The sequence below is a fragment of the Cupressus sempervirens genome, chromosome 4 (genome assembly GCF_028749045.1).
Source record: "Cupressus sempervirens isolate cs-2001-9-10 chromosome 4, ASM2874904v1, whole genome shotgun sequence".
Taxonomy (NCBI): Eukaryota; Viridiplantae; Streptophyta; class Pinopsida; order Cupressales; family Cupressaceae; genus Cupressus; species Cupressus sempervirens.
Window position 1 is genome coordinate 654,179,454 of NC_143121.1, and position 26,770 is coordinate 654,206,223.

Genomic DNA, 26,770 nt, shown 5'->3' on the forward strand with positions numbered 1-26,770 from the left:
TATATATATATATATATATATATATATATATATATATATAGTAGTTCTATACTAATATTATTACTATTAATTTGTAGGTTGTTTGCACAAGTAAAAGTTATATTTGTTTTAGAAATTAGTCCTAGATGTTAAAGATAATAAATTTATACAACTACCGAATGCAATAAAAGCTACATGTGAATATCAATGTATATTAATATCACCTTTTTCACTTGTGACCATTATAACATTCATCTAACAATCTATTTCTATATTAAATTTTGATTATGATGTTGCAATATATCTTTAATGCCAACACAAATTAGAAAGATCTTTAATGCCACCATAAGTTAGTTGTTCTTATTCATAACACACTCAAAAAATAAGATATCAATTTCTTTATTGCAATTTAATAATAAACTAATTGATTCTACAAATAATATACTTATGTTTCAATTAATAATCAAAATTTACACCTTAAATTTTAATTTTGAGACATAAAACTAAATGAAAAAAAATCATAATCAACCTCATAGTCTAAATTCAACTAACTTCACCTTGTATTAATGTAGACCAACAATCAACTGAATTGAAACCTACATTCATATCTACTCTTTTATGGACGGAAAGTATGACTGGGTCTCCAACAAATAAATTAAAATGAAATAAAATAATAATAATTTGTTGCTCGGAGGGTTCAATGCTTTGAATTCATAGCTTTGTGAGCATCTTCCAACTTGTCTCTTATCAATGGTAAATATGTTAAGGCTTGAAAAACCTTGGGGAGTCCGCTCACACGTGGAGAATATCGCCATTGAAACACAGTGCCATGTGTTTAATAATCTAAGTCACTGGATCAAAGTGCAAATGCATTGATCCATCCATACACAGAATTTCTGGTTAGCTGTGAGAATCCAAAAGCAAAATATGGCGCAGGCAGCTATTAGTCGATCAGTGTTGTGGTCGGGCTCACAGGCCTTTGCCGGAAATCAGAGGAATACAGTGAAGGAACAGTTCTGTTTATCTCGGTCGTTGGGTATTAAGGTTGGGGTCTTTCAGCAGAGAAAATTAGAGAACAAAAAGCTTCAGGGAAGACATGTAATTAAGGCCGCCAGCTTGAGGACCAAGAGAGGGGCCAGGTCTGAGCCGGAGATCGTCCCTGTGTCCCCGCAAGACCTTCTCGAACGTGTATGTTGAAATTCTTCGATATTTCGTTAATTTTGGGGGAATTTGGGTTTACGTTGACATAGGATTTTGATATGTTTTGGGAAATGTTTGGTTATTGATTTTAATTATTTTAAGTGGCATTGGTTTTAAGACTTGAAATTGGGTACAGGCATAGATGGTTCAAGCGTCCTGTATGATTGGTGTAATTCTAATTTTTGGAATATATTTACTTTGCATTCAGACATCTTGTCAAATATCTGCTTTTTACTATATAGACGTTTGGTTTTCTATACGTTGCCTTTCAGATGTTTTGGGTACGGGCTTCTCTGTGATGCTTAATGGAAATCAAGTTTTTATTATGGTTATGGGTCAGGAGCTGAAGTTGGGAGAAGTTGTTTTCGTTTGTGTTAAAACCTAATGCCATCAGCACATTTTATCAAACAGTTGGCAAGTTTCTCGCTTAAAAATTCATTGAGATTTCTTGCTAAACGCTTTGCATGTGTAGGACTTATTACAGTAAAATAGGTTAGTTTCTAAGATTAGATTAAATAAATAAATTAGTTCAATATAGTTGATGGGAAGTTATTCCCGTAAGTAGTTGTAAGAGAAAATGAGGCTATATAAAGTTGTTCACACATCAATGTGAAATATTCAGTATCAATTCAGTATTAAGTCTCTTAGTATCCAAATGTATCCAGAAAATCTGAGTCAATAATTTGAGTTATTTTATATTTTAGCTCTTTCATTTGGTATTAGAGTGGGTTGATCAATGGGGGAAGAGTTCTTTTAATGGATTCTGGATGACCAGACCCTAACTTTTGTAGATAAGATCTTATAAATTTTTTATTGAAGATAGGAGGCTGGAGGCAATGGAGGTTGAAGGATTTTTATCATCTCGAGCTAGCTTCTCGGTTAGAGATGATTATCGCATTGGAAGCAACTATTTGTGTCCCTGTAGAGTTGGGGTTTGGCAGATTCATCCCTGAAGAGAAGAGGAAACTTGAGAGATTTGTGTCCTTGAAGAAAAGAGGGGCCTTTTTTGCGTGATTGTCCTTCTATGGAGTGAGTGGGGGCAGGATTTGAAGAATGGCGTTAGAGACACTCGGAGGAAATGTTGACTTTCGGAGGAAGGCATCTATGTGCACACATATTAGTGGTGATTGTTTCTACGACATTTGAGGAGGCGTTAGACACACTTGGAGGAGATGTGGACTTTCAGAGGAAAGGTGTCTCATGTGCAACACTAGAGGAGGCATTAGGCACACTCTATGGAGATGTGAAATTTTGGAGGAACTATGTCTCATTGTGTAAGGGAGGTGGAAACAATCTTATTATGAGGACAACTTCAAGATTTGTAGTTTGAAGTTGGGATATGAGGGCAACTTCAAAATTATGATTTGCAATCTGAAGTTGCAGAGAGAAAATCTACTTTCAAAGATTGGTGAAGGAGCTTAATATTGGTGAAGGCTTTCACTTTTATTGGATTAATGTAATAAGGGGGGAATGTTGGACTTGTTACATTAAATTAGGTTAGTTTCTAAGATTAGATTATATAAATAAATTAGTTCAATATAGTTGCTGGGAAGTTATTCCCGTAAGTAGTTGTTGTAAGGGAAAATGAGGCTATATAAAGTTTGTTCACATATCAATGTGAAATATTCAGTATCAATTCAGTATTAAGTCTGTAGGGATCCGAATGTATCTAGAAAATCTGAGTCAATAAATTGAGTCATTTTATATTTTAGCTCTTTCAGCATGTATCTTTTGTTTTTGTGTTGTACCAATCTCTTGCAGCTATTTTTTCAGCCTCTTTTCAGGTTTCTCGTATTATATTCAAATCTCCCTTGGAGTTTTGTCAACGTTTTGGGCGCTTTCCCTGTCATAAGCCCAACCTTATTCATAAACTTTGGCAAACCTGCAGCACTCTTCTAATTATATTATTGTGATCTTGTGCAGATTTGTTTGCCAAATACTTTGTAGGATTCTCATGTCTGTGTTCCAACCTTGCTTAGATATTTTATCGACTGCTTGGCTTCTTCTCATGTTTATATTCCAATCTTATATTGAATTCTTTGAGTTTTATTTATATGTTCCAATCTCATGTAGACATTTAACGAAATACTTTCCCTGTTACTAATTGTGTTTTTGGATCGGTAAAATTTATATTTTATATTTTCTTAATAATAGTATGCTTGATATAAAAACAATACAGTGTCCATCTGTTCTGCAGATATAGACCTCCAGACATCCCAATACAAACACCCTGCCCAAAACATCAATATCGGTATGAATTCAGAACTTTTAATTCGACAGACCATATGCAGTCCCCTCAGTGTAAACAAAATGGGACCAGACATCCTATAGGCAATCCATCAACTATAATATCTTAAGGTCACCATGAACAGTGAGGTGAATTGTTTCAGTACAGAACCACAAAATTGAGCTTTACAATTATACATTACAAACCCACCCCACACTACCCATACCACAGAACACTACAAAGATTTCACATTTCATTTATAGGCAAAACACAAAATTGAGAGAAGCAGAGCCATTAAAATTACTCTCCGCACACCTTCTCCATGCGTCCATTGACCCAGTAGTCTTCTGTATCAAAAGCAGCATTGGGTTTCTTCCCCATCATGTCTGCCCGCTTCTTCTGTCTGGCCTCCTAGCACTGTTTCTTCTTCTCTTGTTCCATATCCCACACATACCCTTTCAGAAATCTCCACCCAACCGTTGCATCCTCCCTCCTCTTTTGCTCCTTCAACCCCGTACTCCAAATTATAAATTGTTTGGAAGGAGGTTGTCCCCATCCATTCTGCACCAGAGACCCTGAAGCGCTTCCCTGGTTCCACCATCACCACAATCTGAGCCATTGCTGCAAGCCATTATGCCCGCCCACATGCCTTCATAATCCAGAATGCTTCTCTTTAGTGCCCTACTCCAAGGCCTATACCAGGAGCATGGAAGCAATATCAATGTTTGCATGGTACCTGTGATCTGATTTTAAGAATTCCTCCCCAAGTACCAGATGGACGATTCTCCAGGATTCATTGTTATCCAAGGAAAGAACATTCTTCATCTTTTTCACCGTGGTCTCATCTACAGACACTGCTGTTGAGATCCAGTCCACAAGGTAAAGTTAGCCTCTATTTCTCTGCATCCCTATCCTGGATCAAACACCACACAAGTTCACCTGCAAAGGCTCTAGAGAAATTAACACCAAGTAGAAATAACAATGAGTTGTTTCTCACACCAGCCAAGGCAATAAAGGCTTTCAAATTTGACAGATGCTGTAATCAAACCTCCCCAAATTTTATCATGTCAGCTCAGAATTTAGTGACATCATTTTCCCTGCCACCCCATGCATTTCAATACATCATGGTTTTTAAGTGTTGACTGTGGACAGTTATAAATAATTTACTCTTGCACTTGGCAAGTATTTAGCACGATCCATGAAATTATGACTATGTTCATTCTTGTATAAACTTATCATTGTAAACCTTCCATCATCCTTTTGATTTTGGCCAAATATGTTTAAACATACGCCTAACATAGGAACCATATTTATATCATTATTATCTCACTGTGCAAATTCTGGATCATTGTAATGGTCAGGAGTACAGATGTAGGATTCCTTTCAATTCAAAGGTCAGATGAAGGTAACAATGTTATATATTGATTCCTCTGAAGTCTTCAAAGACACACCTTAAATTTTGACATGATACCGCCCATTTTGAGAGATGTCTGTAATAGTATTGCCTTCCCTTAATGTTTGTTTGATTTTGAAGTTTTTGAACAATTGCAGCTTTTGTCTAATTGTATTAAATTTACTAATCTTCCATGCATGGTTCTTCCCTTCTGAAATAGCATTAATGATTACCTTTGAATCCCCCTCCAAGTGAAGCTGGTCTACCTCTATTTTCTGAGCTAACTTGACTGTCACTAAAGCCACGATTGCTTCCACATCATTTCCATCAGCTAATTTGGGTCTTGCCAAAGCAAGAATGTTACCCTTCCCGTCCTGAGCTGCTCATCAAAATTAATTTTAATCCATTCTCGGTTAGGTTTCAACCACTGATAGTTTCTTCTCTTCTCATGACAGGATTAGCCCAACCCATAAATGGGCTGTTACTAATTGTTACAATCCAGATTTATTATGATATTTTACATATTCACCTTTCACACATGTTTTCAAACACTTGACATATTCTTTTGAGGCCTGCAATTTGATGGAAGATGTTCGTTGTTGCTCAAATAACTTTTTCTGAAGTTTGTTTCAACTTTTCAAGGCTTGTTTTTGTTGGCATTTCCAAGTAGAATGGTTACAAATTATTAGATATCTTCATCTTTACACTGTCTGAAGCCATGAAGCACTTAGAGGTCTAAAAACTACCACAAATCTTTGTTTTAACTTGTAATGTGCATTCAGTTTTTTTATTGTAGCTTGTAATATCACATTCGGTTTTTTTTGTTGTAAATTGATATTACATTCAAGTCAACAGAAAGCTATGAGGTAAATTCACGTTCCTTTCTTTTGTATCTGTCATGTTGCATCTGAGGTTATTATAAACTTATGTAAAACAATTTTGCAGCTTCATATTCATTTTCTTATCCAAACATCATACCACACTCAAGGTAGTAAAAAAGCTTCAATAATTTTTTCACCATGTTTCATTGATATATTCAATTTTAACTCTGGTCAAAGCTTGTTGTTCATAAATAAAAACTTAGATACCAATTTATTGCTCAGTTCCCTACATTAGAATTAAAGTTGACTTGACCAGAAACAATTAATATGACTACTCTATTAGCTATCTTGTATTTTCCCTTGTCGTTTGTCTTACAGTTACCATTTACTTTTGAAATAAAAACGATGTTTGCTTCTGCGTGAAAGCTTCGAAGCATAAAAGTTATTTCCTGTCTTGATTCTTCTAGCATAACCCACTCTTTGGATGACCTTTATAATATGGTCCTCACTATCCAACTTTATGAGACATCTGGATGAAGTCTACCTTCATTGTAAACGTTATGTGCATCTTTTTGCACTCTGTTCCCTTCTTAATATTGTTCCTTTATTGTAGGTATTACAATTCATTTACACTGCTTCAAAGAAACTATTAGCTGTGTTTTTCTTCACCAAGTTTATTAAATTGAAAAAGGTAGATCAAAACTCTTTGGCCATTACTCTATATTCTGGGGAATTTTGTTATTTTCTGCATTATTTTATTGAGCACAGTTTCTTTTAGCTGGTTTTTGGATAATTCTCAATATTTAAAGCTAGTCAAGTCAAAACTACTATTGAAAAATACATTGATCTACAGGAAATGGATAAAACATTTGAGAATTATGTTTTATGGATTTACATTATTCAAATCTCCTCTGTTTAGTGCTCTATCAAAATGCTAAAGCTTTGTATTTTCCTATTTGAAAGTAAACTAAGTTTTTGAGTGATTTTTGCTTGATATTGATTGATGTCTTTCCTAGACAAACTAGGTACAATCCAGCAGTTAGTTCTGGGAAATTTATCCCTTGTTCTAGTTTGATTTGAATTCTGTGGCTTACTGCTGCAATCTCATGTCTGAGCAGGGGAAAGAACAAATTTCACTTGGGGAAAGTGTAGATGTAGAAGACAAGTCAGGTGGCATATGGGTAAAACCAATTCAACAGCGGAAGACCAAAATTGTATGCACGATTGGTCCCTCTACAAGCACACCTGAAATGATATGTAAATTGGCTGAAGCAGGGATGAATGTCGCTCGTATGAATATGTCTCATGGAGACCATGCATCTCACAAGAGAGTTATTGATCTTGTTAAAGAATACAATGCACAAAATGCAGACAATGTTATTGCCATTATGTTGGATACAAAGGTAATGTTTGCTGTGGAGTTGGCATGGTTAACTAAGTAAAAAATGGATTGCTGGTATTGAATTTGATAAGTGTTAGTAGTTAAATTTGATTTGGAAACAGATATAATGCCTATATTATCTGCAGTTGTAAATCATGTTTATAGTGCATGATAGACTATTCTAATAACAAACGCAAGAATTAGACTATTAGTTTGTAATTCATGTGTTACCATTACAGAAACTCTGAGATTATCAAACTCATGTATAAGTATTATGAACCATGACAGTGTTTCTTTATTGACATGAGTTCTTTTCAACTTAACGCATGGAAACTTGATGTTGGAATCGCTGAATAGGAAACTACAATTTGAAACTCAATAGGAGAATATTATCAATATGCATGAAATCTTTAGGATCATACAAGATTTGCTTTCATCTAGAGCTGCATAGGTGTTGAAACTCCTTTATTATATACATGTTGTTGCTGGAACTAACTGTTTGAAAACATCATAATGTGGGTTATTTTCATATTGCAACACTGTTAGCCAATCAGAAAAGATGTAGATTTGAAATCTGCTTCACTTTTTTTTTCATCCTAAATTGAAATACATATACATTATTTATAGTCATGTTTTGTGTTTCAGGTGCAATTTATCAGATAGCCCCCTTTTCGATATGTCTTTTGAGTTAGTCCTTTGCTCAAACAATAAATTAAAACATCATTTTATTGCAGGGCCCTGAAGTCAGAAGTGGAGATCTACCACAGCCTATCATGCTCACAAAGGGCCAAGAGTTTACTTTCACCATCAAAAGAGGAGTGGGCTCTGAAGACTCTGTAAGCGTGAATTATGATGATTTTGTGAATGATGTGGAGAAAGGAGACACACTACTTGTTGATGGTACGTTCTCTTGTGCTGGCTTGAAAATTCATTTATCAGCTGAAAAGAACAGAGTTACTAATGCTATTTGCAGCATTTTCATAGATTTTTATTTCTTATTGTTATTTGAATTTCTCTAGGGGGGATGATGTCACTGCAAGTGAAGTCAAAAACATCAGATTCAGTAATATGTGAAGTAATCGATGGAGGAGAGCTTAAATCACGACGACACTTAAATGTGCGTGGAAAAAGTGCTACCCTGCCTTCCATTACAGGTTAAGGCCATTTTATCAACTCTCAGGCATGCATAGAAAATCAGAATTTTTGTTGCTTATTGACATGTACATCTCAATCTGCTTCTTTCTCAGGGACTTTGATTTCATTGTGATTTCCCTTTTTTCACCTAATATTGATTGATTGAAGTTTCCTAGAATATAATTGAATGATATGGTTATCAATCTTGAAATATGTGTAATATTTGTATTTTGTTGTTGCTTGTATATGTGGTGAGTTGTTTTGACCAACACAGTATCTGAGATAGCTAAATTTGGTATTTGATAAAATCTATTTCTTGTCTTTGTTTTTTGCAGATAAAGATTGGGATGATATTAAATTTGGAGTTGAGAATGGCATAGACTATTATGCTGTTTCCTTTGTTAAAGATGCTAAGGTGGTGCATGAGTTGAAAGATTACCTCAAAAGTAAACCTTTGAAGCAAACTTTTAACTTTCCAGTGTAATATAATCCTTTGCAGACAGTTTTGGGCTTGATATAGCATGTTCCCTTAATTTATATTTTAAATCAGAAATAAAAAGGTGATAAAATATCAATGCATTTGTATTTGTAATTATGTGAAGGTTGTGGTGCGGATATCCATGTGACTGTGAAGATTGAAAGTGCTGATTCAATACCAAATCTTCATTCAATTCTTTCTGCATCAGATGGGGTAAGTACAGTCTCCCTAGATCAGAGGTTTTAGTTGGATAAGTTGTTACTTTATTATTGGTGATATTGCTTTGAATGGGGTTAATAAATTATGTGAAGTCATGCTTGTCAAGAATTACATAGAAAGTTAAATGCACATGCTACTTTGTTTACTATTTAGTCAGGCATGTATTTGTTTGGATGTTTGTGTTTTGCCATTGTTGGTTTTTGATGGTTTTTGTACGGCTTTGATGTAAAATACAAAAGATAAAAGCTTTACTTGTGAATATGTTATAATCTTCTTTAAATTGTTGGCAAGGACTATGAGCTTCAGTAAAGATGTTTTTAAATCAAAATTTTTGATTGTCTATCATTCAGTGAAGTTAACTAGAATGAGACCATCATTTAGCTGCCTGACTGATTCCTAGCTATTGAGTTTTCAGATTGTAGTTACCATATAGAGCTCAGGATGGTTCTGTCAAGAAACGAGAGAGCAAAACTTAAATGTGGACACTAATATCTAAATCGACGCTTTGAAAGGAGGGATAGATATATTCTTTATGCTATAATTTTCACACTAAATCAATTAATGTGATTTTTTTATTACCGTGTGAGTAAAATCTGTGAGGCCATATAGCCTTTGGAGATTTTTCTGAATGCGACATAAGTTGGTTAAAATGGTATAACTCTCAACTGTGAAACTCTTGACATCTTCCTCATTCTGAGACTGTTCGCTTCTGATGGGCATTTTTATGTCATCACAACTTCTCATAATTGACTTTACTCGGTACATTCCCATGCGAGACTTGTTGGTATCTTCTGTTTAGGAAATTTTAGTGTATGTATTTAAGCATGGCATTCTCATCAGATTCTACTGTCGTAATTCATAAATTTGACATTAGTTCAATCTCATAAATTATGATTTTGTTATCTTTGTCCTTTCCATATTTTTAGCTTCACAACAAAGGGCTCAGAAGTTGTGAACTGTCAATCTTGCAGAAGAGGAAGCAGTTGGGATTCTCTCTAATTGTCAGATTATGGTATAAAATTAAAACATTTTTCTGTGAGAGGAAATGCGCTTTTCCAATTCCTAGCGGAGATGTTGTGGCGTGCAAGGGCTATGGGTATTTTTGTGCAGATGTCATACCATGCATGGGAAAAGATCTTCTGCTTGCCATCATTTTTGTCAGTGCTGCCTTCAGAAGAATTTAGGGTTAGCTTTAGGTTCATTCTAACTCTGATTCCATCTTGTTGCCTTTTGTTTGGGTATGAGATGCCAGATTTTGAATAAATAGGAAACAAGCTAGGTTTTAAAAGCTAAGCATTGTCTTACAAGTTAGATTTCAACAGCTAAGAAACAACGATCTTATTGTTTTGTTAATTTTTACCTTCTTTTGAACTTGGTTTACAAGATTTGTTGTTTTGTCTCTCGTAAACACCACTTTATACTATTTGGCTAGTCTCTAGGATATCTCACACACCCAAATATTCAATCGGAGGAATGCATACTCAATACACACACACACACACACAGAGGAATGCATACTCTCTCTCTCTCTCTCTCTCACACACACACACACACACACACACTCTCTCTCTCTCTCTCTCACACACACACACACACTCTCTCTCTCTCTCTCTCTCTCTCTCTCTCTCACACACACACACACACACACACACACACACACACACGTGCACGTGCGCATACATCCATGCACAGATTTACTTGTTTACATTTTACATTTCCTAACTTTGTATTGATTAGAATCTTTATTAAATCTGAAATGGTTTTAGAGTACGCTATCATGTATAATATGATTTATTTCAGATCCGAGTGAATGTAGTCAAATACAGTGAAGGTTTAAATTGAGGCTTAGTTCAAATCTGTAACTTCTTGAGACCTAAGACTTAATTTCTGTTCTTTCAGTAGCATAAATTGCTTGCTTTGAGAACCCTTTTGGCTTTTTTTGCTAAATTCTTAGTTTCTTCTAACCATAAGGTTATAGCTTGGCAAAGGGGTTGTTGATATGATGGTGATGAGAGCTTCTAAAAATGCTGTCCTTAAAAACTCAAAAGCAATAAAGAAGCACAAGTCTCATGACTCCTATGAGTTTACTAAAGAAGACTTAATTTATGTTCTTTCAGTAGCATAAGCTGCTTGCTTTGAGAACCCTTTCAGCTTTGTTCCTGAATTTTTAGTTTCTTTAGACATAAGGTTATTGCTAGTCGAAGGGTATGGTTTTATGATGGTAATGAAGGCTTATAAAATTTCTATCCTAAAGAAGCAGTAAAGAGCTCAAGTCTCGTGACTCTTTTTTTGCATGAGTTTACTGAAAAGTTCATAAATGGATAGAAATTTTTGATCTAGACAGCTGTATAAGCTTACAGTTTTATGAAAGTACTTCATTGGAGGTTTTTTGATATGTATATGCTGGTGGTCCCTTGGACATTATTGAATGTTTTCTTTCATTTAGTTTATTTAGGACAAGCATTTACACACTGCTTGCATGCAAATGGTCATAGCCACCTTCATTTTCAGCCACACTCATTCAAGTTATGCATGTATTGACTTTTTTATGGTATTTGTATGTCGTTTAGGATTCTAAATGCTGTCTCTGCCTTCATCTTCTTTAGGCTATGGTAGCTCGAGGGGATCTTGGAGCAGAGCTTCCTATCGAGGAAGTTCCTTTACTCCAGGTAATTTTTTAGAGTTTTTAATCATCAGTTAAAATGTCACACATATCAATGAAATTTATTTAATGAATTCTGTGTTTGCAACCATTCTTATGAAGGAAGAAGAATATAACATATAAATTCTAGTGGTTCTTTAGATCCTTGTGGTTTGATTCATGATGTGGAGGTTAGCTAAAGAGTTATCTGAAGCTCTAACAAATAATAATTTGGTCCAGATTAGCAAATGTCTTTCTTTGTAATTTCTCAGTAAAGAAAAAGAAAAAGATGTTTTTCAATTTCTCAGGATACTAGTAGGGAAAAAGTGAGCAACATAATGGTAACTAAAAAATGTGGAAAAATCTCTCCTCTCCATGCCCACCCCCATCTTCTATCATAAGAGAAATAACTGATTTTTAAAACTTTTAAAGCCATCCTAATCGCATAGAAGTTGAACAAATGAAAGTAAACAAAAACTGCACACCATGAGTTTTGAAATATTAATTTTGAGATCACTGATTATGGATAGTTGTAACATAAATCTCTTTAACACTGTTACGGAATAACTCTGCCAGAATGATAATGGACCCTTGATGCAATAAAATTTAAGTAAAATAAATAAGATGTGTTTACCCTACCCATCCTGCTTAATTATCAAGTTCTGGAGACAATCTATACACAAAATGGTAACTAGAGTGCTAAAGTTGACAAAAAACCATAATGTCCCCTTTTTGGGATTGCCCAAATTTTTACCCTTTCTATTGTATGAGATCCTCTATCTGGTTCTCTTTCTTGGTATTCTTCCCTTGCTATATATTCACTGTTGGATAGTAAGGAATGTAGAGTTACTTTGGCGGTCTTCAATGCTACTGTAGTTTTTCTGATCCCTGCAATATGATTGTCTTCCATGCTCTGGATGCTGCTGCAGTCTGTCAAGCAATGTAATAAAAATGTGTTAATTGTATTTCCTTTCTTACATGCTCTTATCCATACTCCTCTGGCCATAAATGACTGTTGATAAATGTCCTTTAAGAGGGACGAAGGGGCATGTTTCTTGATGCAAGTATGCCCTGCCCGAATAGAGGTGTCTTTTGTTGTATTTGCGCTCTTTATTGACAGCAGTTCATTCTTTAATGAAAGTGATTATATTTCAGCAATTATAATCTTAATATCAATAGCAATTATAATCTCAAAGTGCTTCACCTTTAACAGATTGCAATCACCATTATATTCCATGAGGTTTTCCCAACTTCAACAATCACATGTCTTTTGACCTCTTATGCGTATGTGGCTGTGCTAACACTAGTTGTGTTTATCGCTACAACAATCTTTGAATGCCCAGTTTAAATGATATAGTTGAACCCTCCATAATCACTGAAACAAAGAAGTTGTGTATAGTTACAGTAAGTCTGATATATCTTCCAATACTCATATTTGCTGACTTGTAAACAGTCCTCAAAGTATTGATGCCTGGTCAAACCCTCCCCCCGAGACTAATAGGTATTTGATGGTTTTATCCAAAGACACCTGTTTCCAAAACCATTTCTATTTTGGATCTTTGATTTTAACCTTTTGATAATGATAGGAGGGCATTCAACACAAATGATTAACAAGGGGTAGTACACTTTCGCTCTGGATAGCTTTACCCACAGAGTATTGTATTAGTGATGAAGTAAAGTTTCTTGGCTTCCGATTGCTCATTCTTAGCTGCTGGTAGGGACTGCTGTTCAATTTCTCCCCAGAGAACATGGCACCCTTGAAACAATGATTTTAACTGAGCCCTTAGAATGATGCAAGAGGAACATTTTTCAAAGCTACGAATTGACCTTATTCAGGTAATATTCCTCTAATTGCAGTAGGAGAGATTTGTATGTATATTATACTGTTGTCCATATATTTTGCAGTGAAGGAGTGTCATAAAGCACATTTTAAGCATTTTTTTGGATAAGTATAAGCTTTACCCTCTTTTATAACTGATGGAACTTTTGCTTGCCAACCTTCTAACTTTATTTTCATAATTTAATCAATGCAAGTTTCCAAAAAGGAATGCAACATTATTCTTTTCTCATCTCATATTAATATCAAAACTCAGTCTGTCCAAACCAGATAGATTTCATGGTTGCAATGTTATTGAACTTATGAGAGGATATACTATTAATTAGAATGGATTGGTGATTTAATATTTATCTTTTTACTTTGTAGGAAGAAATAATTAACATATGTCGAAGCATGGGCAAGCCAGTTATAGTAGCAACAAACATGTTGGAAAGTATGATAATTCACCCAACGCCAACTCGAGCAGAGGTTTCAGACATTGCTATTGCTGTACGAGAAGGTGCAGATGCTATCATGCTCTCAGGAGAAACAGCACATGGAAAGTATGTACTTCTTTTGACAAAATTGAAGTTTTGGATTTCTTTTTTTGGAAGGCACAGTTCAAGAAGATTTTGAATGAGTTTCGTTTCTCCATGCTACTTCTGTCAAGCTGTCATAATGAAAATATAAATCCACATCATCCTGTTCTTTTCTGCAGATATCCTTTAAAAGCTGTGAATGTCATGCACACTGTTGCATTACACACTGAAGCGACTACATTGAAAGAAGCACCTCCTGCTAACCTTGGTCGTGCTTTCAAGGTTGGCAAAAGACATTTATAATTGACATTATTTTCTTACAAATGTGTATAGCCTCTGAACAAGAAACTCATTCTTTTATTTGAGAGCGAAATGATGCTCACCTGCTTAAGGAATTTCAATTTTCCAGAGACATATGAGTGAGATGTTTGCTTTCCATGCAACGATGATGTCAAACACTCTTGGAACTTCAATCGTGGTGTTTACTAGGACTGGGTTTATGGCTACTTTACTTAGCCATTATCGGCCTTCTGGCACAATATTTGCCTTTACAAATCAGTATGCATCTTGGCCATTATCTTGCACTACAGTTTTATGCTAATCATCTTGTAATCAAGTTATTTTTACTAATGATTTGCATGCAAAGCTTATTGTTTGTATTTTTTTAATCTGTCTTGCTCTCTTTAATCTGTGCAATTTCTTGATTTGGAAGTTAGTCATTACTTTGACTAAATTTGTTGATCTTATTGTTCTGTGGGCACAGAGAAAGGGTAAAACAGAGGCTTGCTCTGTATTGGGGTATAAAACCAATATACATGCCATTCTCTGATGATGCCGAAGAGACCTTTTCCAAGGCTTTGTCAATATTGCAGGTAAATAAGATTTTAGCAAAGTGCTTGTTTCATAGATTGAAATATGCCTTCTATATTTGTTTTTTTCTATAATTAAAAGCTATTATTTTTTCCATAATCACATAAATTCTGTCTGGGCTCTAGGAATTAAAAACCTCAACTTTTTGTTTTTGTTTTATCCATGAAAATGAAAGCATCAAAGAATATAAAAATAACTGTGAGTATAAACTTGATGGACCTTCCTGCCGAAATTGGGCATTTAAAATTAGTATCAACAAATTCAAAAAGAATCCAATTTTAAACACAATAAAATAGATTGTGCTAGCGTATTCCTCAACTGTAATTTAATTTTTCCAGTGTATAGGTATAGCTGCCTCAGCTCAAGACAGAAAAAGAGAATGACAAACCACAGACCACTAAAGCTTTAGGGCCACATGGTTTCTTCTTCAATAGACTTGGCACTCCTGTCATGTCCCCAAATTTTAATTTAATAATTAAATAAAACTAATTAATTGGTCCCAGAATTAAAATAATATAATAAAAGGACTTTTAATTAGTTACTTTAATTAATAAATATGGGGCCCAAGTTAATAATATTTTTATTTGTGGGCTGATTGATTTAGTATATCTCGGACCCATTTTTATTTTAATTGTTTCTGTAGGTGTTGCTGTTGGCTATTGTTGTAAGTCCTTGGTAGTTCCTCCGAAGGGTATTTAAGCACGACATGTAAGTAGTAGTTGTTATGTGATTTTAGATTATTTCTTTGTACTGCGAATTCCTGTTATACTGCGAATTCTTGTTGGAATTCAGTACTGTTCGCCATTTCGGAAGTGAAAGATCTTCCCTACTTGGCTTTCCAGTTTCGGTGGGATTCAACTTTCACCCTATTTCATTTTGTATTCTTGGCTCGGACTTGGCAAGTTGGACCATTATTTCTGTCGCAAATATCATTGTTGTCTAGAAAATATATTGATTTCGATATATCGTGTTTGTCCTATGTTTGCATTGATATCTTGGTGATTGGACAACCCTTGCATTATCAATGAAGTATAATCCCTCTAGACAACCTTCATTCACTCCTTTGCTCCCGAAAATCATCATTCTGTACGGTCTTGCACTCTCGTGCACCATCTGTCCTTTCATCCCATATGGTCAATAATTTGTACGGTCACGTTCCCTCACTCCGTACGACAAACTATCACCGTACGGATGGCTAGCAACTCCATACGAATTCCCTATTCCTCACCGTATGATCTGCTTGTTGTCATCGTACAACCTCTTGGTCCTCACTGTACGATAGACAACTTCCATCATTTGGTCATTGTGTGGCAACTCCAGGTCAATCTTGCATGTTTCCTTCCCTCTCCTGTGTGTACGGAGCATTATAGAGGCATCAAAGCAATTGGCTTTGGGCCAAGATTGCCTCTGGACAGAGATCTTCTTCGTTTTGAGATCCCCTTCGAGTCAAGATCCCCTTCAGGCCAAGATTGCCTCTGGATAGAGATCCCCTTTGGGTTGAGATTGCCTCCGGACAAAGATTCCCTTTAGGACGAGATTGTCTTTGGGCCGAGATCACCTTCAGGTCAAGCTCACCTTCGGGACATTACAATAGTATCAGAGCAATTGCCTTCGGTTCAAGATCCCCTTTGGGAATTCATTGCCTCTAGGTTGAGATTCCCTTCGAGCCGAGATTGCCTCTAGACAGAGATCCCCTTTAGGTCGAGATTGCCTTGGGACGAGATCCCCTTGGAACGAGATCCCCTTTGGATTGAGAATGCCTTCGGGCCGAGATCGCCTTCGGGCCATTGCAACTCTAGAGAATTCACATCCATCTTTTCATTTGGAATATCAAAACCATTTTAATATAAAGAATTGCACAAAAGTCATCTTCCGAGGTCTTCAACTAAAAATCGAAGTACCCATTTTACTCTTGAAGTACTTATTTTTTGTCACTAGCCACCACATTCCCTTCAAGTGGCAGCATCTTTAACCTTTATGGGATGTTCAGTGGAAACAGTACTCTCAGTGTTGCACCCTTAAGGAGACTCTCCTTCTTTGGTTGCCCGTCTTCTTCACTAAGTGAATCGGGTTGAATTCCAAAGTGGGCTGATTCACATTTGAATCCAACAACAAAGTACTTGGAAAAGTTATGGAAAGACATTTGTTAATCATGTTAAACTGAGGCACAATATGAAACCTTCCTAGTGGTTTTTGGTACTGTTTAGGTCTAGTGGATCCATCCACTCAATGTCTTCAGTGTTGGTCTCTATGTGACCAGTTTCTGCAAAAACCCTGGCCGAACTTGAACTAGTCCAGACCAGGTTCTGCTCTTGGTCAGGACCTTGCTAGGGTTCACTTGGCATCCTGCCCTGGGACCTTAGATTTGGCATAGGTACCATTCCCAAGTCAAATCTAGAGGCCTGGGGTAGGAGCTGAACCTAGGGAGAATCCACTTGGGGTACACGAATTTGTTTTTTGGTCACAAAAATAAAACACTAAAAAAACCCTCATCCTAAATAACTGCTTTCCAAGGTCGCCGGGAGACGGGGAGACTTCGAGGTCTCCAGTACTGGTACTGGTACCGGTACGACAATTTTTCAAATAGGAGATGGGGGTACTTGGAGACGGCAATTTTAAATTTTTTTTTTTTTTTAATAGTTTAAAGAGTCTAATACTAAAAGTAAATAAAATTTTTGAAAATAGTAATACTGTAAGACTAAAGTAAATAATAATAGTAGTGTCACATTAAAAATTAAAATAGACTCAGAGTCAAAGATTTCAAAACTCACATGATCACAATATTGTATCTCATAGACATATTTGTTTTTCGAATATTGCATATGATCACCATCATATCAGATTGATAATCGCTGAGATTATCATTACATATTCAAATTTTAAATTAAAAAAAGTATAGTTTGAAGCTGAATTGCCGATATGCAAACAAAAATGAAAACTTTGTACAATAAACAAAAAACAGAAATATATCTAGTATTAGTATGTCGATGGTACTATCATCTACTCCACAAGGTTTTGATCATCCATCTCAAGGTCTTCAGCTATCATGCTCTCCAAAAAATCATCACTCTCCAAAAATATTTTAAATGATTTAATCATTTAAATTGATGAATAAAAATAATTTTAAAAAAGTTTTCTAATGTTTTTAAAGTTATTAATTTATTAAATAAAATATTTTAAATGATTTAATCATTTAAATTGTCGGTGGTCTTAATTTTTGTATTAAAAACATTAAAATGAGGGCTAAAATATATAAAATTATTTAATATTATATTTTACATTTATATTTTACCAGGAGACTTCGGGGAGACTTCACTTTTTGGATTAGGAGACGAGGAGACTTCAGGAGACTTCATCGTGAAGTCTCCAACCTTTTTTGAGGTCTCCGGAGACGCGAAAAGTCTCCAAGGCGCGACTTTTAGGGGGGAGACGGGTCTCCCGGTAACCATGCTGCTTTCCTTAATTAAGAACAAGGGACATAGGGCTACTATTCAATGTCATTTGCATGGGGCAGCTAGTGGGTGTGACATCGGCATTGCTTCTCCATTCAACGAGCTAGCTGATGGCGTTGATAATTTCAATCAAAGTTTTAAATCTAGCTGAGAACACTCCTACCTCACATTTATTTTTGCAGCTGAGTAAATTGTCCATTGCGTAACCAAGTTATGCTGAGTACTCCCAAGTTCTGCCAAGTTGTGGTTAGTACTCCCAAGTTCTTCCAAGTTAATGAATGTATGTATTTTGTCATTTGTTGGGTTATCAAGTCTGATTAAAATTTCAGTCTAGGTTTTCTGAGTTTTGTTGCGTTGTGAATTTTGAAACATTGCACTTGATGAAGAGTAAAATGATGATTTGTACCAATTTTACATGTGTAGATGCAAAATATAAATTTTTTAGCATCTTCAACATTTGACATTGAATTATTAACAAGGTCACTGGGAGACAGGGAGACTTGGAGGTCTCCGGTACTGGTACTGGTACGAGTACCGGTACGCCAATTTTTCAAAAATAGGAGACGGGTACTCGGAGACGGCAATTTTTTTTTTAATAGTTTAAAGAGTCTACTACTAAATACAAAACACTAATATTGTAAAATTAAAAGAGTAAAGTAAATAATAATAGTAATATCACATTAAAATAGAATCAAATATTTCAAAACTCAAATAATCACATTACTGTATCTCATAGTGATACTTGTTTTCCGAATATTTCATATGATCATCATCATATCAGATTGATAATCACTGAGATTATCATTACATATTTAAATTTTAAATTAAAAAAAGTATAGTTTGATGCTAAATTGCCGATATGCAAACAAAAATGAGCAAACTTAGTAAAGTAAACAAAAACCAGAATCTATTTAGTACTAGAATGTAGATGGTACTATCACCTACTCCACAAGGTTGTGATCATCCATGATTTAAATTGTCATTGGTCTTAATGTTTGCGTTAAAGACATTAAAATGAGGGCTAAAATACATAAATAATTTACTATTATATTCTACATTTATTTTTTATCAGGAGACTTAAGGGAAACTTCACTTTTTAGATTAGGAGACTAGGAGACTTCTTCATGGAGTCTCCAACCTTTTTTGAGGTCTATGGAGACGTGAAAAGTCTCCAAGACACGTCTTTGTCTCCGAGACGTGTCTTTTAGGGGGGAGACGGGTCTCCCCATAACCATGAAAATTAATTATCAGCTATTTTGTGTATATAATTTCGTGCACATATATTTGACTGAACCTAGGAGGACTTTTTTTGGTGAAGCACTTAATCCAAATCTGAACTGGCAACATATGACTTGGATCATTTCCCAGTTCTCTCCTATTCTACTTGCAAACATAAGAGACATGGCTAAACAAAAGGTAAGATTGATGGGGAAGATTCAAGCTCAGATTTTTTAATAACCACTTTTTCATCATGAAGTTCCACATCTCATGCTGTCTATGCTGATTACTTATCTCTCTCTCTCTGGAACTTTTCCCAGTTCTCTCCTATTCTACCTGCAAACATAAGAGGCATGGCTACACAAAAGGTAAGATCGATGGTGAAGATTCAAGCTCAGATTTTTTAATAACCACTTTTTCATCATGAAGGTCCACATCTCATGTCGTCTATGCTGATTACCTCTCTCTCTCTCTCTCTCTCTCTCTCATTGAAGACAAACCTGAACTGGCAACATATGAATTAAGCCTTCTGCTACTACCCTTATAGTGTAGGTGCAAACACAAGAGACATGACTACACGAAAGATAAGATCAATGGGGACAACTCAAGCTCATACAACTCTATAACCACTTCCTCTTCTTCTTGAAAGCCGTCATCTCATATGGCCTATGTTGGTTCCTGATCTTTGTAGGAAATTTCATTCCATGTTACTTGTGTTTCATAATAACTATGTTTATCTGCATATTATGCAAACTTTGTTTCATGATTTCATCTTCATTGGGATATTCATGCTATACGATAGGTGATGATTCCTTTCCTTCAGGCTGATTTATTGGAGTATCCTCTTTTTTGTCTAACATTTTCCCCATGGTTTGAAACATCTTATTATTGAGTTTTGTAAGGTCTTCCTCTATCTCTAGACTTCTCATATATCAACATACGAAGATTGATTTCTTTCAATTCTTGACATATTGAAGTCTACAACTTGACATCTTTTTAGTCTCAAAACGCTAGCTTACTGAAGCAGTTGACTGTGATACTACTTCTGATGAAAGAAAATAGGTCGGTGTGGTTGTTCATAGGATGTGTGGATAATCTAGGAAACCAAGACCTATCTCCTCTCATATGTTGGAAATTTGGAAGGAAGATGTCCCACTAGGCTCAAGGAGGTTCAAGCGCTGAGTGGATGCAGTGATCCTTTTCTGTTATGAAAGATAACCATGCAAATGAAATTGGCAAATGCAAGATCTAGGGCTGGGTGGAGACGGAAGACAGTTTTCTGCATGTACAGACAGCTCTCAAACTGAGAAACCAATTTCGGGATCAGATCTAGTAAGCAGAAACAATAGCTGACCTATAAACCGAATTATAGCCCAAAATAGGAGGTCAAGGGCGACTTAGTGGTTAGGGGTGACTCATGGTCAGAGGTGAGTCAACTCACCTTTGACCCAACAATTTTTGATGGAACAATCTGAAAACAGTAGCTCTCAATCTAACCTTTCTGTAACTGCTTTTGCAGAGCCGCCACCTGTTTTCTGCACACTAGAAGAAAAGGGAAAATGGTCATAGAGAGGGATTTGCCTAAATCAAACCTCGGTTTTGGAATCAACCATGAAATCAAAATGATTTGTACTTGAAACTTGAAAGGAAAGTGTGCTGATATGTAGCAACAACTAGATCTGAGAAACAAGATATCTTGTACCTAGATGATGCAAAAGTTCTTGAAGTGTTGATGCAATATCAGGACTCCACAAAAACCTAAAAGGAATCATAAAAGACATGCTTGGATGAAGGTTGTTGGAACTTGCCACAATGAAGTGTATGGTGGGATGAAAAGCATTCAACGCTTGGATTGCTCGAACAAATTTTTCTTGCTTATGCAAACTGAGGGAGGTAGCCTTGCTTATATACCTCTCCTAGCTATTTTGGGGTGCAAAACTCAGGAGGCCGACATGGATTTAGGAACCCCTCTAAACCCAAATAACTGTTGTTCAATTCAAATTTGGGGCCAACAACCCCTCTCCTCTTTGACTGCTCAATACGGGCCCAAGTTTGGATCCAAAGTCAATTTTGTATGGGAATTCTGGAAGTATATGAAAAATAAGGTGAGATAAGTAGAAACATGTGAGGGAGGCCACATATGCTAAAATGAGACCTAGGTAAGCAAGAAATTGTATAGGGATACACTTAATGACGCTACACTGCCTATAGCATGCCTGCAACCCTAGCAAGAACTATGTAGGAATAAGGTCAATGGGGGTACCTGCGCATCAAAAACTATTGATTGCACCTGCCAATAAAAGAGACAAAATACTTCTTGATGATTGGATAAACACATACAATTGTATTCATATGAACTTAGATGGATTTTTAGTAGGCCAAACCTTTACTTATAATCAAGGAAGTAGCTTCTCACACGAGCAAAATTAATGAGAATCTGTGAATCAGTTGTAAAACTCTCATGTCTGTGTAGCAATTAACCCAAAATGTCTAGTTGGATGGAGACTTTGCATTTTAGGGAGATTCTCTTAGTCCAATGACATACCTCGAAAAAAATCAGAAATTCCTGATTTGCAGGTCAAAGACTTATTTTGGAGTAACCAAGTCTTTTTTAAAGTCTTGGCTCTTTACCAAATCTAAATTGGCTTAATGTAATGGGCTTTTGCCAAGTACCTACTTACTGTCTGTGTGTCAATATCTCACATCATGCTAAACAAACTGTTGTGAAACGCTACCAAATAGCTAAGACATGGTGACATATCCAAGAAATCTCATACAGTTCGATAATTGAGTTCTTTTGTTCACAGAGGTAATGGTACCTTCCAAAACCATGTAAGAGAGTGTCTTTCATATGCGTGAAAGTGCTGGTAGCGCCATCAATGCGATGCATTTGGATTAAGCATTAAAATTTTAAATGATTAAATGAAACATACCCATCCATTATGTCTAGAACCAACCTGCTGACTCCATATGGCCAGTTATCATGGAGAGGTAATACTAACATTAGTCAAAGGTGCAAGATAATATGCCTTTCACATCGCATCACTCAGGGAAATGATTTGATCATTAGTTTTCTCCCTTCATTAAACTTGATAAGGTTTTTCATTCTCATTTTTGATTGCCATGAAACTATTATGGGCGGAATTGACAATTTTTACAATACCAAGGTGCCCCGACTTGGACCTTATTCAAAATCCTTATAGTGAGACATTATTATTTTGAAGGAGCTTTGTGGTCAAGATCAGTCATGTTATCCACCCTTGCTTGAGTGAGCCCCAAGACAAAGTGGCCTTCTTTGCAGTGAGATCTGTCTGACATTAAAATACTTTTCAGATGAAGTGACCTCTAGATAGATGTGATATGTCTAACACAGATGGGGAGTTTCCAATTATCAAGGGTTCTTGACCAATTCTTATTAGTCCCTGCCGTGTAAAAGGCAGGGAACTTATGTAATCGTTTACCCCCCCATCTGAATAGCAGATAAATGTAGAAGGCTAAAGTTTCGAAAGCTAAGATTTAATAAATCAAATATAGAAGAGTATTTCCTATTTTCTAATTGGTCTAGCCGAATTTGCTGAGGTTTATTCTATTTTAGTAAATAGAAAAATCAGAAAATATTAAATACCATGCTGTCAGGTTCATTTATAAATTGTCAGTTCAAAGCCATTATTTCCTCTGACACTAATCTGTCACCATTAATTTATCTGTCATGTTGTGGGTTTTATTATTATTATAGTATAATATAACACGTCACTTATTTTCTGCTGACTGGGCACTGAAAGTTTTGTTGCCACTTTCCGATTTCCTCGGCATAACAGCAAATTTGTTTGACCGTATAATGGAACTGCTAAAGCAATTGACTGGGCACCGAAAGTTTTGTTGCCACTTTCCGATTTCCTCTGCATAACAGCAAATTTGTTTGACCATAGAATGGAACTGCTAAAGCAATTCACAAATATTTTAACAGAAAAAGCATGTCTTTCTTTTTCTTCTTTCCAGCGTTTGAGAATAATCTGTGTAAACCAGCCAGCCGTGCCCTACAACCACTATGCCATATTTTCCATTTCTGATGAAACATAGCAGATACATATTATACGCCATTATGCAGTTGGAGAATCAACCAGTTTTCTCTAATAGCTCAATTCTAATAATCATTTATAAGAATATAATTGAATATAATAATAAGACAATTTTATCAAAAGTAATCACTTATAAGAAAAATTTAGGAAAAAAAATTATTAGCTTTTTGGATTTGTCATATTAATCATTTTAGATATATAAGTTTAAGATATATAAAAATAAAACTTATAGACATTATATTTTCAAATAAGATTTTAAAACTAGATTGAATATTAAAACTAAAATTTAGATATGATACAATTATAAATAAATAAAATGTTGTTTATTTTAAAATAAAATTTTAAAATTATATTGAATATTAAAACTAAAATTTAGATTTGATAAAATTTTTACTTTTGAACTTATAAATATAATCTTCCTAGTCTTTTCTATGATTTTCATTGAAATCATCATAAATTTTACAAATAAGCTGAATTTTATTATTCTATAAAATAGTCATTACTATTAAAGTTTTACAAACAAACCATAACCATTCAACTTCAAATATTTGTACATACATTTTTTGATAAACAATTTTTTTCACAAATTTACAATTACAATTCCTAAATGCATTTCTCTGAATAATCCTTCTAACAGTTCATTTTTTTATCACCTTAAATTCCCTAAAGGCAGGGACTCCAGCTCGCAAAGAGCTCTTGTTTAGTTAGGGCCATAGAAGTCTAGTGCCTGCCTTTAATATGATGTTGTAAGTCCCTAATTTTTGTCTTCCAAAAGGCCGTGTTTGCTTTCCATATCTTCTGTGATGTGAACTTGTTGGCATGGCACATCAAGGGAAAGCCTTCCATCTACCTTATAAGTGGAGGACACACTTCTTTTAGACTGATTTCATTCTAATAATACCATGGGGAGGGATATACTAGCATTATCCTTTTCCATTTCACTATACTCCAATGATGTAACTTATCTAATTTTCACTCATGCAGTTGTTAATTGTGGTTTCTTTCAGGTTTTAAGTTTATAAGCTATCAATTTTAAATAGGCTGCATTCTGTATTAGGCAGAATTGCAAGATAATTGCCCTTACCTGACCATATATGCATTGACACTGAATGCAGATACAGATAGGATACTGCTGGATATGGAAAGTCTGCTGTATCCACATGTATCCATAAACAAATTCCTATTTGGATATTTGAAAACATTAACACACCAATACATGTCATTTAGGGTTTAGGGTAATGAAAAAATATTGAAAATTGCAAATAAAATCTGAAACATTAAAAGTAAAATGCTCTCACACATAAAAGTATATGGGAAAAATATTCAAGTAAAAAATTTAAAATACAGGAAATAAATATTTGTAATTATTAATCGAGTGTAAAGCTTTTGGAAAAAGCTGTGGTAGATTTTGAATGTATTCACAACTTCTGCTAGAATTTTTACAGTTTTGATTGAATACCATGAGCTTTGATCTGAAAACCTTGCTATTATAAAATATTTTTGATATTAGGTTCTATGCCATTGCATGTTTAAATAGTTGAACATATTTGTATTCTTTTAATTGCTATATCATGTATATGTACTGATACTGTATTGATTTCCACGCAAGACTGGTGTTGGGTTAATGATAGACATTTTGGTAATTATTCAGAATCATTCATGCATAGGGCAGCTTTTCTCTATGTTTAAAATTGTGCCATGACATTGCTTTTTCAAAATCTCGAGACCGAATTTTATTCCAGTTTGATATATTCTGATGAAGCCATATTTTTTTCAGGAAATGGGCATGGTAAAAGATGGTGAGGAAGTTGCTCTTGTGCAGAGTGGAAGACAACCTATTTGGCGTTCTGAATCTACACATCATATTCAAGTTCGGAAAGTTCAGGCTTCGGTAAATGCAAAATAAATTTTGTTCAGCATTTAGTAGAACTTATCCTGTGCAATTGATCCCTGTATTGCAATGGATCTTCTTTTGGCAGCGGAATTATATAAAGCATACCACGAGCAATCTATTATTGACAATTCGTCACAATTGTTTGTATTTTTAGGATATCAATAATTTTGCAGGCTAGGTTTGAGGAACCAATCTTAAGCTTTATGACAAACAATTTGTCAATATCATTTTATTTATTCATAGCTCTTTCTGAGCAAAGCCATTGGAGTTTACACATCATGTTCAGTATCATTTTGTTGCTATTTTGAATAGCATATAATCTTAATATAGGTGCGAATTATTGAACATTTAAACCAACTGCATCAGATTGTTTTGGGACTTAAAAAGAGTATAAATCGTAAAATTTAGCACGTTGATCTAAGCAACTTATAATATGGATGATACGGATATCAGTTTTTCCAAAATTGTGAATTAATGAACTTGAAATGTCAGCCAGTTATTCTGAAATTGTGAATTACTGAAACATGAAATGCCAGCCATGCATGTGTTTTCCATCTCAATGCTATTGAAACTAGTTCCCTCAAATGTAAAGTTTCAAAGATACGCATTAAAATTAATAAATTAAAATGTTCAGCTAGAGCAAAATCTGTTTATATAGATGTGTATGTAAGATTAATAAATTAAAATGTTCAGGCAGAGCAAAACCTGTTTATATACATATTTCTCTATACACGTGTGCATGCCCGTGTGGAGCTTAGAATATTACTAATGGAGTAGTAGCATATATGCATGGCCAAGCATTTAGCCACTACTCTCTAAGCTGTAGACATTGGATAAAAGGTAATACCTGAGCATTTTTCGTCAGGTATTTTTTGCTTCTGACTGAATATGGCTTGAAGAGGCTGTATTAATTTGCTAGCGTTGCTTGTCCCATTGTTTGTAGATTTGTATGCCATTCCTTGTTGGTCAATAGATGACAACGACAATACTATATCATCAATTCGCTTTGCAACCTCTTCTACCTTTCATAGATAATTAGAAAATCATTAAACACGCCAGATTTGTTTGTTGCATTTGCTCCAACTAGTTCATAGTTCTCATAGGATGCCGTGAGTAATTGAAAATCCCTCCCGTGGTCTCTTAAGGCACCCTCTAGAACCAGATCCGAAAGTTAAAGATACCAATTTCATTTGACAAGTGAATTTTTGTTTACAGAGTATAAGTAAAAATCTTTGCAGTATTAATAATTCCGTTTTGAACTTCCACGAAAGAAAGCTGATGCGTTGGTTCAATTGGGAGTAGTAGCATGCATTCAATGTGTGATGTACGTGTGCACAGATAAGTTCGATAGTATACTTTTGTTGGTCATAAGAAAATAGAATTCTGAGCCAGTCTAAGATTTAATTATAAGATTGGTGTAGTTTTTATA

The 26,770-nt window shown here is 35.1% G+C and overlaps 1 protein-coding gene across 2 annotated transcripts; it reads left to right on the forward strand.

The window, feature by feature from the left end:
* Positions 1-718: 718 nt before the first annotated feature.
* LOC149562949 (pyruvate kinase isozyme G, chloroplastic-like) lies at positions 719-25,613 on the forward strand. 2 transcript variants are annotated; one of them, XM_089826397.1, is made up of 13 exons: positions 719-1,167; positions 6,234-6,311; positions 6,739-7,023; positions 7,736-7,901; positions 8,021-8,155; positions 8,471-8,581; positions 8,738-8,826; positions 11,439-11,501; positions 13,677-13,852; positions 14,008-14,110; positions 14,238-14,386; positions 14,592-14,700; positions 25,225-25,613. In XM_089826397.1, the coding sequence occupies exons 1-13, from the start codon at positions 907-909 to the stop codon at positions 25,351-25,353; spliced, it is 1,854 nt and encodes a 617-aa protein (XP_089682523.1). In that variant the 5' UTR covers positions 719-906; the 3' UTR covers positions 25,354-25,613. The 2 variants fall into 2 exon arrangements, with proteins under 2 accessions (XP_089682523.1, XP_089682522.1); XM_089826396.1 differs by lacking the exon at positions 6,234-6,311.
* The last annotated feature ends 1,157 nt before the right edge of the window (positions 25,614-26,770 follow it).